Below are 10,929 nucleotides of genomic sequence, written 5' to 3'. Positions count from 1 at the left end.
GATATCATATGGTATTTGTCCTTCTGTGTCTGACTTCACTTAGTACGATAATCCCTAGGTCCATCTGTGTTGCTGAGTTCTTTTTCATGGCTGAGTAATATTCCATTGTATGTATGTTCCACATGTTCTTTATCCATCTGTCCGTGGACGTTTAGGTTGTTTCCGTGTCTTGGCTATTGTAAATAGTGCTGCTGTGAACATAGGGGTGCATGTATCTTTTTGAATTATAGATTTTTTTGGATATATACCCAGGAATGGGATTGCTGGGTCATATGGCAACTCTGTGTTTAGTTTTTGAGGAACCTCCATACTGTTCTCCATAGTGACTGTACCAATTTACATTCCCACCAACAGTGTAGGAGGGTTCCCTTTTCTCCACACCCTCTGCAGCATTTATTGTTTGTAGACTTTTTGATGATGGCCATTCTGACGGGGTGAGGTGGTACCTCATTGTAGTTTTGATTTGCATTTCTCTAATAATTAGCATCTTTTCATGTGCCTACTGGCCATTTGTATGTCTTTGGAGAAATGTCTCTTTATGTCTTGTGCCCATTTTTCGATTGGGTTGTTTGTTTTTTGATATTGAGCTGTATGAGCTGTTTGTATATTTTGGAAATTAAGCCCTTGTTGGTCACATCATCTGTGAATATTTTCTCCCAGTCTGTAGGTTGTTTGTTTCATCGATGGTTTCCTTTGCTTTGCAAAAGCTTATTAAGTTTGATTAGGTCCCATTTGTTTATTTTTGCTTTTATTTCTGTTGCCTTGGGAGACTGACCTAAGAAAACATTGGTATAATTTATGTCAGAGAATGTTTTGCCCATGTTCTCTTTTAGGAGTTGTATGGTGTCATGTCTTATATTTAAGTAAGTCTTTAAGCCATTTTGAGTTTATTTTTGGGTATGGTGTGAGGGTATGTTCTAACTTCATTGATTTGCATGCAGCTGTCCAGCTTTCCCAACACCACTTGCTGAAGAGATTGTCTTTTTTCCACTGTATATTCTTGCCTCCTTTGTTGAAGATCAATTGACCATAGGTGAGTGGGTTTATTTCTGGGCTGTCTGTTCTGTTCCACTGATCCATATGTCTGTTTCTGTGCCAACACCATGTTGTTTTAATTACTGTAGCTTTGTAGTATTGTCTGAAGTCTGGGAGGGTTAGGCCTCCTGCTTTCTTTTTCCTCAAGATTGCTTTGGCTATTCTCGGTCTTTTGTGGTTCCATATAAATTTTAGGATTATTTGTTCCAGTTCTGTGAAAAATCTGACAGCTGTCTTATTCCTGGCATTGTGTTCCCGTCCTTCCAGTCCAGCTCAGTGGCACTTAAGTGCTTAACGAATGGGAACACACCTACCCCATTTGACAGAACAGGAAAACTAAGGCCCAGTGAGGGCTGGACCCAGGCTCGGGTACTAAATAGGGTAGGACAGGGGTTGGCAGGTGGCCACAGCACAGCTTCCAGCAGGGGTTCTTTCCCTCTGAGACATGAGTGCCCCAAGTAACCAGGGAATCGGCTCTGGGTTCTCTTCCTGGTCCTAAATGGGCTCCTCCCCAGCTCTGAACTTTGGGTAACCCTCTATCAGGAGCCATGAGGCCAAGGTCATTGTTAACAAGTGTTTATTGTTAATAAAACCATAGTACATTTACAATAAGTGACAACATTAATATATAGTTACAGTATCGTACAATATTACAGCAATAAAATAACGCCTATTCCTTTGTACATCCAGCTCAAGCAGCTAGTTGAAAATATTTTCCACGGTTGCAAGCCCCCAGGGGTTTTTCAAGGTGACCGAAGTGACACCTCCTAAAGTGCCTGGGGCTTCTGGTGAATAAATAGTTTCTAAGGTACGGCCAGACAGCTGAAGGCGACATCCAGCACAAGCTGTCCAGAAGGTGCCCCCAGTGTCTGGCCCATAAATACGACAAGGGTCTAGGCCCAACGGTGTGTCTCCACCCCAGGGGAGCCTGGAGCCTGCAGAATGTCAGGGGCAGGTAGCGGGGAAGAAGTAGAAGGGCCTCCTCTCCCAGTCCTTCCCTTCCACCCCTGCCCCGTCCTTTAAATCCCTAAGACCCGCAGTTCCCAGTGGGAAGTGTGGGCCCTGCTCTCCAACCCAAATTAAAGGACTTTTTCACTGGAGAAACTGGACCAGGGGGGCCGTTTGGGGCTCTGCCTCCGGAGCCCACAGAGGCAGCCTAATTCTAGGCTTGGGATTTCAGCATCGACCCTGAAAACAGCAGCAACAAAAGCTGAGGCCACCAGGCTCCTCCACTGTACCCCACGCCACTCTTGGCTCAGACCAAAAGCGTTAAAGGCGTTCAGGGGAACGAACTGCCTTCTGCCAACCACTCTCTGAGCAGGACGGCGACTCCCCCCGCACCGGCCCGACCCCGACTCCAAAGGAGGCCAGACACCAAGAGAACGGACTCCAAGTGACCCTCTGTGCACGATCCCCGGCCCCCTGGAGGCCCACGTCGTCTTTCAAAGGCACGGCCCTGAGTAAGTTCAGGGTTTGGGCAGCCTTTCGGACGTGACATTGAGGGAAAATACCAAGTTTTGACTGAAATGGCCCGGGGCCCAGACAGAACATACGTTCTGTACACTCATAAGGATGCCCACACCCCCGAAGAGCCCCAGTTTGGACAGTCTGAGCTGCCTGAGGCCCCAGGGGGAGGGCACGATCTGAAGCTGTGTCGAGCAGAGCTGAGTCAGGATCACATGACGGTGAGTGCATGGCGGCCCTCAAGGTGCGAGCCGTAGGTGTCGGGGAGGGGTTGGGGGAAGAGCCACCTTTTGGCCACACCTGCCCTTGGCCCATCACTGGTTGAGCCAGTGGTTAGTTCTGGGCCTGCCCAGGTCTGGCTCCAAGAGGGCCTGTAACCAGCCTCCACCCAGCAGCGCCCCAGCGTGCCCACAGGCCCCGGCTACGTGCTGGCCCAGGCACCCCGGGAAGCACTTGCTCCCGGCCCTTCCCACCCGCTAGGATGCCTGGCGACAGAGCCTGGCCCAGAGCCAGCCATCCCCCAACCTCACACACGTGAGGTGACGTAGAGAGAGTGCACGCGCTCCGCCAGGGTGCTCTGCAGGTCCTGCAGGGGGTCCAGGCCCTGCACTTTGCTGCTGCGGCCGTAGATGAGCTGCCGGAAGGAGTCCTGCTCGAGCAGGGCCTTCATGTGCTTGAGGAAGAAGCCCTCACAGAACAGGGCCAGTTCGGGGGCGCTGTGGATCTGTGGGGCAGGGAGAGGGAGGGGGTGAGACCCACTATGTCAGCACAGCCCTGCCTGAAACCTTCCCCTACCCTCACCTCCAAATAGTACCCATGGGCTAAGGCCCAGCTTCAAGCCTCAACCTGGGGGAGGCATGTCCTATCTCTTGGGGTGACTGGCCCCTTATCTGAATTCCTTCCATAAGCCTCTCCTTGGGGTTAGACTGATCGGGGTTCAAATCCCAGCCGTGCCACCAGGAACATCCCTGAAATCTTGTTCTTGGCCTAGGTCCCACTGGTGATGGCTTGTTGAATGCCAGTCATCCCTATTGGATTGGCAGCTCCCTCACTAAGGGCAGGGACTGCCCACTGTGGTATGTCCAGCACAAGGCCCAGCACACGAGTGTTCACCTGGTAAACGCTCAGTAACTATTTCAGGTCAACAAATATGGAGTGCCCGCTCTGGGCCAGGTGCTGGGCACAGGCCTCGAGGCCCAGGTCTGCGATGCTGTCTCAGAGCTGATGTTCCAGTTCAGGAAGACAGGGAAGCCAAGGAACCAACCAGGCCAGGAAACCACAGACTGGGGTCAGTGCTGAGAGGACGTGAGAGTGGGTGAAGGGGCAGAGAGGTGTGTGACTTGGGGGAGGCCTGGGGAAATCAACAGGGCTTGGGAAGAGCTTTACCGGAGGGGAGGGGACAGTGATCGCAGGAGTTCTGCGGTGGGAATGAGTTGAGAGACGTGGGCCGCGTGGCTGGGTGAAGGCAGAGGGGCGGCATCAGAAGGGGAGATGTGGACAGGGTCCTGGGGCCCACGTAATAGGCGACAGATAAGGGCTGGATTATTTAGTTTGCAGTGGAAAACCTTTGGAGGGTTTACGTAGGGGAGTGACACGGTCTTTACACTTTTCCAAGAGTCTTGTGGATTGCAGGGTGAAAGCCAGGAAGTGTGGAGGCCAGGGCAGCAGTTGTCCACGAGAGGGGACAATGGAGATGGAGGGAAGGGGAGGGACTGCTGATGTGTTTCAGGAGCGTTTCTAGATGTGGCAGATGACCATGGCGTTTGCTGAGAGGAGGAAGAATAAGGAGGGCCGTGCCGGGAAGAAAATCAAGTAGTGCCTGGGGAGCTGATTTGACTCAGAGAGGCTCAGCATCTTGGCCCAGGTCTCACAGCCTGGCGCAGCACGGCTGGGATGGGAACTGAGATCCACCCGGCTCACAGCTCAGCTCCCAGGCTGCGATGCTGCCCCACTGGGCAGCAGTGACGCCAGGCCACAGAGGGACTTACAGTGCCCTTCAAAGCTGCCTGGCCACCTGCATTTTCTAGCCAGGCAACAGTGGAGCAGAGTGTGTGTTGGGAGGCAGCTGGCGGGCATCAGGGCTCCTCACCTTGGCATACTTGTAGGTGTTCACGGCGCTCTCCACGCTCAGGGTCTGGGAGCACAGGATCTCGCAGTGCCGCTGCAGGGCGTCCAGCTGGAACAAGCTGGCAGCTGACAGCAGCTGGCAGGAGGCAAAGGAGGCCGTGGGTATGCATGGCCAGGTCTGCGGCCCAGGCATCACGGAACAGACCGCTGCTTTGTGCTGTGTGCTCCGCTTCCTCCCGACCTCCAGGGCCCTCCCCCGCTGCCAGTCAAGTCTGGCGGCCTAGATTTATTTCTACTCTAGGCTCTCTACGTACTGGCTGGGACACCTCGGGTGGCACCGGATGGGTGACAGACGCTGCTTGGGATTTCTGACGTCAGGAGGCCTTCAACTACAAGCTGCCTGCTCATCTACTTCTAGCCAGGTGCACGGCCAGCAGCGGGTCTGTTCTCTGAGCAGTGACCTGGTGAGGAGAAGGCCTCGCTGCCTTCTGATCCTCCTGGGCCTTCCGTCCTCAGGGGTGGCCCTCTCTAACCCCGAGGTGTGGCCCGGGAGGCCGGGCTCCGTGGGTGCACAATTTCCCACTCTCTTGGGATGGTGCTTCCCGTCGCCAGAAGAGCAAGGACCAGCAGGGAACCAGGAGGTCCTTACAGAGGCCACCTTCCTTCCCTCCTCATCTCTCCAAGTGCTGTGTTTCTGAGAGCGGGGTTGAGACCTGGAAGATGTCGCAGGCCGGGGACACAGGCATGGCGGGACTGGGGGCCAGGCTCATGGCCTCCCTGCTCCTCCCCCTGGGGCCGGGCAGACCGGCCAGGTCCTCACCTCCAGGATGTCGCCGGTGGGGATGTCCATGGATTCTGTTCCCCCGTAGTACAGATACTGCATCATCATCTGTAGGGAGGAGAGGCCCGGTGTGAGCGCCAGATGGACCCACAGCACCGAAGTCCTCACCCGGCACCCCTGGAGTGCCACTCCAGCCGCTGCCGGCCTCCTGGTGCCCCCTGACCTCTGTGTGCTGACATCTGCACCTCCCCCGACTCTCGTCAGACATTTTTGTGTTTTCCCTGGAATGCGTGTGGCAAGCTTCCTTCCACAGAGTGGTTTCACTTCAATCCTCACGACAGACCTGTGAGCCCAGGAGGGCAGATACTACTCACAGCTGGGGAAACTGAGGCCAGGGAGGGGGGCTGACCCCCCTCCCCAGAACCCTTCCAGCTCACCACCAGGCACCATGCCGCTCGTTTCTCCTTTTACCGAAATTCTAAGTCTGGGGCTGGGAGAGGGGGAGGTGGGGCTCTGAGGGGGTGACTGTCTGACGGGCCACCCTCAGGATCCCAACTCCTGATCTCCCTGTCGGCGCTAGGCCTCCATGTGGAGGTGACAGCCAGATCCCGACTCCCTCCTGGAAAGTAAGTTGCAGAGCTGGGACAGGGATCTGGTCCAGAGGTCACCTTGCTGACCAGCCCAGGACCTTCAGGATTCTTGGGAGCAGAGGGCCCTGGGACGCCACATGAGGTGGCCTGTGGGGAGGGAGGCTATATTTTAGTTCCACTGAGGTCTGAGTTACAAGCTCTGCCATCATGCTGGACACTGGGGAGTTTCCCAGTTGGAAAAAGAAAAGTGATTCTCCCTGGTTGGCTGAAGAAACGGCCCCAGCAAGGAGCTGGCAAGTGTGTAAGTAAACATGGCTCCAGCCAGCACAGTCAGGCTCTGTTAGGACTGGCCCCCAGGCCGGAAGCGGCACCAGAGGGAAGGAGCCCAACCTGGGGGAGGTGGGGAGTGGGGAGGGCCCACCAGCCTCATCCAGGCCCAAGGCCTGTCCAGGAGACATCAGTCTCTCCGCCTCAGAGGAGCGGGGGCCCCCGAAGGCCTTCCCCAGCCCCTGCTGGAGCTCACGTGGCGATCCTACAGTTACACGTATGTGTCCATGTGTCCCACGGCTCCAGGTGGTACCGGGCCCACACCTGGCTTCCTCTGCCATCCCCATGCAGCTGAGTGGGTGCTGACCACAGCACCAGCAGGACAGCCCTGAACGCCCAGGGCTGAGAGTGGGGTAGGTCACATTTGCAGGGATTCTTTGCTAAGGGATGGCCTCAGGGCAGCCCCTAGGTGAGAAGGGGCCCAGGGATAGAGGCTCGGAGACAGGTGACAGCCTGCAGCTCCCCTTCCTGGCCTGGAAGGCAGCCTCCTGCTGCATTTGGTAGCTGGTTTTGGCCAGGCCCAGGCATCTCCCTGAGGTCACCTGAATGCACACGAGTCCACAGGAGTCAGAGCAGAACTGCCCTTCTGGAGGCTGGCTGAGGGAGCTGGGCTGCTGGCGGGCAGCCTGTGGGGCTGGACTGGCCGCCCTGTGAGCAGCTGTCAGGACCGGCTGCAGGGGCTGCCAGGCTTCCTCCTGCCCAGAGTGGGCCACCAGGAATGTGACCACAGGGAGGCCACTGATGCTGCAGGGACAGGCCTGGGGTCAAGAGCCACGTCTCAATGGCAGGGCTCTCCCCCAAAGGCCTGGGTTTAGTCGGCAGTGACCTTGGCAAGTGTCTAGACCGGTGCTAATGCAATAGCCACTGGCCATGTGTGGCTTTTGAGCATTTGAAACGTGGCTGCTCTGAGTTAACACGTGTTGTGTCAGAGCTGGATTTTGAACACTTAGTGTGAAAAAAAGAATGTAAAACATTTCATTAATTTTTTATATGTTGAAATGACACTATTTTGGCTATATTAAGTTAAATAATATTAAAATTCGTTTCACCTGTTCCTTTTTGTTTCTGTGGCTACTAAGCAATTTTAAATTACCTGTGTGGCCTGCATTATCTTTCTATTGGATGATAGCACTGCTTAGCTCTCCTTGGGCCTCTGTTTCCTGTTCTAGAAAACAAATAATGACCGCCATTTCTCTTTGTGCTGTGAGAGCCAATGAGATGTTTGGGGGCTGCTCTGAAACTTTTAGGCTTTTTTAGGGAGCACCGGCCCTGGATTGATGGCTTCGGGCTCCCCACCAGTGATGGCAGAGCTCTGTCCCCAGAGGACCCATGGGGCGAGGCCAGAGGCTAATATGCCCAGGCTCACGTGTGCCCCGACGTTAGACCTGTTGTCCCCGTCTACCCTCGTGACAACCCCGAGAAGTCATCAAGGGCTGCCCAGCCTGTCCCGGAACAGGCACCCTCCCCTGCTGAGTGAATGCAGCCTTGATGGCAGCGGTCACCCGAGCCACACGTGTGCCCTTGCCCCCCCCCCCCCCCGCGACTCCCGCCCAATCCCTTCTGCCCTTCTCAGACCCACCTCCTGTGTCAGAGCCTGACCCCACCTCATACTCCAACTCACCTGGACTTTGGGCTTCTTAGCCAAGTAAGTTTCTAGAGCTGCTCCTCTCCCCAGTGAATTTGGCTCAAGGGACGGGAAAAGGGGGGAGGGGAGACACCCCATGCCAGACCCTGGGTCTTCCACCCCGATGAGTCACCGAGTTCCATCCACTCTCCCCTCGCCCACTTCCCTCCATCCTGCTGCCACTACCTGGTCACCATCATCACTTAGCTGGATTTCTCAACAGCCTCCTATCTGGTCCCCTGGCTGCAGTCACGCCCCCTCCGGTCCCTTCCTCACCCTCCAGAGTGAGTGAGGTAATGCAAACTGGACCATTCCACACATCCTAAGATTGAATCCTGGCTCTGTCACTTCTCAGCTCTGTGACCTTAGACAAGTTACCAAACTTCTCTGTGCCTGTGACCCCTCATCTACCAAGAGGGGATAACACACCTGTACCTCCTAGGACTGTGCTGGGAAGCTTAACTGAAGAACAGGGGCAAAGCACTTGGAACCACGCCTGGCTAAGTGTCTGTGATGACGGTGGCCTCCTAGTAGCGTCCATCTGTCCTTGGGTTAAAGCTCAGGCCCTTCATGCTGTGGCTCTTGGGGGCAGCTTCAGCCTCATTCTGGATGTTCTTCTGAATCGCTGCCGGGACTAGGCCAGAGGGCATTTCCTGAACAGGTCGTGGTCTCTGGCTTTCAGACCCTGCGTGCACTTCTTCCTCTACCTGGAGCTCCCGATACCTGGCTGGCTGCCCTCGTCCTCCAAGAAACTTCCTCCTCCGCAGCTTTGGGTTAGATGCCCCGTCCTGCTCTCCCAGTGCCCTCCCCACCACACCTATACCATTAATTCATAACCCTGTCTCGTGGAGGGCAGGGTCCCTGTCCCGTTTACCACTGTCTCCACGGTGCCTGTAAGTGACTAAATGCTAAATGAATGACTACAGGGAACATGAGGGGGACCAAACCCTTGTGGATGGTGGCTCCTAATGCTTCTGTGAGGCTGTGATCTCTCCCGTTAAGTCACAAGCCTGTCCTGTGCAAGGCCAGGTCCTGGACCCACCCACCAGCTGCCTCTTGGCCTCAGTCTCAGCCCCTGAGGGTCATGCCTGCAGCCTGGAGATCACTGGAGAAAGGAGCTCCCCACCAGGGCTCAGCGTAGACCCCAGCCAGCCTCCTCCTGCAGACCCCGCCTGCTGGTGGCCAGCCTGTGGAGTTTCCATTATGCAGCCTCTGAGGTTCTCGGCAGCTTAGAGATCGAAAGCCCTGACCTTGATCTTCCACACCCAGGATGGGCTCACCATAGCCATTTCTGCTTGGCCGGCATGGCTGGGGTCCGATGCTCGGGAGGAGTGACTGACCTACACCAGTGCACGCGCACGTCACCCTCCACCCACTGGGGTCTTGTTAAAATGTGGGGTGTCTGGGGTGGGGCCTGAGGTTCTGCATTCCCAACAAGCACGCAGGCAACGCCTGTACTCTAGGAGCTCACTCCGGGGAGCAAGGACTCACATGCTGCACATGTGCTGTGCGCCTGTCCTTACACGTCCGTCAGTCTGCCCAGACCCCTCACCCGGTGGTTAGAGCTCAGGGCCCACGAGACAGGCTCTGAAGCTACAAAGTCACAATGGAACGGCTACCTTTGCCTGGGAAAAACCTAGATGCTCCAACCTGACCACTGAGATTCAGCAAAACACAGAAGGCACTGGGGACGGAGGGGAAGATTATGACCGACTCACGGCTGCTCCCGCCAAGACGGACAAGCCAGGGTGGGGCTCCTGGGGGGAGGGGGCATCCCTTGAGAAGCGTGCAGCACTGAGGTCCACATACCTGAAAAATGTGGTACTTCATGTCACCGATCTCAATGGTTTTGCTGCTGTCGCCATCTTGCTCTGATTTATTGGTCATCAGTGTCTTGAACCTGGAGCCAAGGAGATGAGACAGGACGGGGCTTGAACGTGACTTTCACTCCATGGCCATGTGGCAACGGCACCGTCCACCACCTGACTGGCCACCAGGGCACAGGAGCATTTTAGAAATTACTGCCGTGCTCTCAAAATAATTCTTGGCGAGTGACGTTTTGTATCGTCCAGACGGCTGGGCTGGGCCCCTTCTGTCCCTGCTGCCCCCTGGATGAGTGACTGTGACGCCTGTGGCTGGAAAACTGACTTCCATGCCAGAACATTCATGTTTTCTAATAATCAAAGGCAGCAAGTTGGCCAGAAAGAATTCAGGCTCAGAGCTCCTCCTGGAGAACTCTGGGTCCCACCTCGACTGTCCCTCTGTCAACTTGTCCCACGCCCGCCGTGGGGCGGATGGGGCCTCCGCGCTCTGTGACCTCCCTGTGGGGGGCAGAGGCTCTTCTCCATCCTGTCCATCACCTTGTATCCACATGAAGCTGCCCAGCCTCCCGGCAGCTGAGACTTCATTATCCGGGTTGCCTACCTGTTAGAAGCTGTCACCAGCAGGACTTTATGTGCATAAAACAGCTTTCCTTCCACAAGGAAGGTCACATCCGACATCTCCTTGTTGTTCAAAAAGTGAGGATCTGCCAGTAGGGAAGGAGAGGGGGTGACTGAGGAGCCTGCCCCCAGGGGTTTCTTACATGTGTGCCGGGGGCAGATGGGGTGGGGAATGTGGAGAGCAGAGAAACTGAGGCCAGGCCAAAGAGGAGAGGGAGAGGGAGAGGAAAAGGGGAGAGGAGAAGGGGAGGGGGGAGGGGAGGGGGGAGGGGAGAGGAAGAGGGGAGGGAGGGGAGGGGCAGGGGAGGGGAGGGAGGGAGGGAGGGCAGGGGAGGGGAGGGGAGGGGAGGGCAGGGGAGGGGAGGGCAGGGAAGGGGAGGGGAGGGCAGGGGAGGGGAGGGGAGGGGAGGGAGGCCTGGCAAGCGCGGGTGGCCGGTGGGGAAGGCCTCACCTAGCCTGGCCGGCAGGGTCTTGCGCAGCTCAGGGATGCTGGGAATAGGGCTGCTGCCGTAGCAGTGCATGAAGATGGCAGCCAGCTGCTGGATGACAGAGTCGTTCTGTGGGGGGAGAGGCAGGGAGGGGCCATGAGCTCAATCCCCC

General features: G+C 56.1%; 1 protein-coding gene across 2 annotated transcripts in view; it reads right to left on the bottom strand.

Annotated features, from left to right (window-relative positions):
• Positions 1 to 1,595: 1,595 nt before the first annotated feature.
• The window catches only part of ABTB2 (ankyrin repeat and BTB domain containing 2), a 182,313-nt gene continuing 172,979 nt past the window's right edge, over positions 1,596 to 10,929 (bottom strand). For both annotated transcript variants that reach the window (XM_060159430.1, XM_060159431.1), the window contains exons 12-17: positions 10,781 to 10,886; positions 10,313 to 10,415; positions 9,698 to 9,788; positions 5,387 to 5,455; positions 4,589 to 4,702; positions 1,596 to 3,223 (exon numbers count right to left, since the gene is read on the bottom strand). In XM_060159430.1, coding sequence (XP_060015413.1) covers positions 3,026 to 3,223; positions 4,589 to 4,702; positions 5,387 to 5,455; positions 9,698 to 9,788; positions 10,313 to 10,415; positions 10,781 to 10,886 — 681 coding nt within the window. In that variant the 3' untranslated portion in view covers positions 1,596 to 3,025. The remainder of the gene's footprint in view (positions 3,224 to 4,588; positions 4,703 to 5,386; positions 5,456 to 9,697; positions 9,789 to 10,312; positions 10,416 to 10,780; positions 10,887 to 10,929) is intronic.

The sequence above is a fragment of the Lagenorhynchus albirostris genome, chromosome 9 (genome assembly GCF_949774975.1).
Source record: "Lagenorhynchus albirostris chromosome 9, mLagAlb1.1, whole genome shotgun sequence".
NCBI lineage: Eukaryota > Metazoa > Chordata > Mammalia > Artiodactyla > Delphinidae > Lagenorhynchus > Lagenorhynchus albirostris.
Note: the sequence above shows the minus strand (reverse complement) of the source record. Positions and strands in the feature narration are given on the sequence as shown.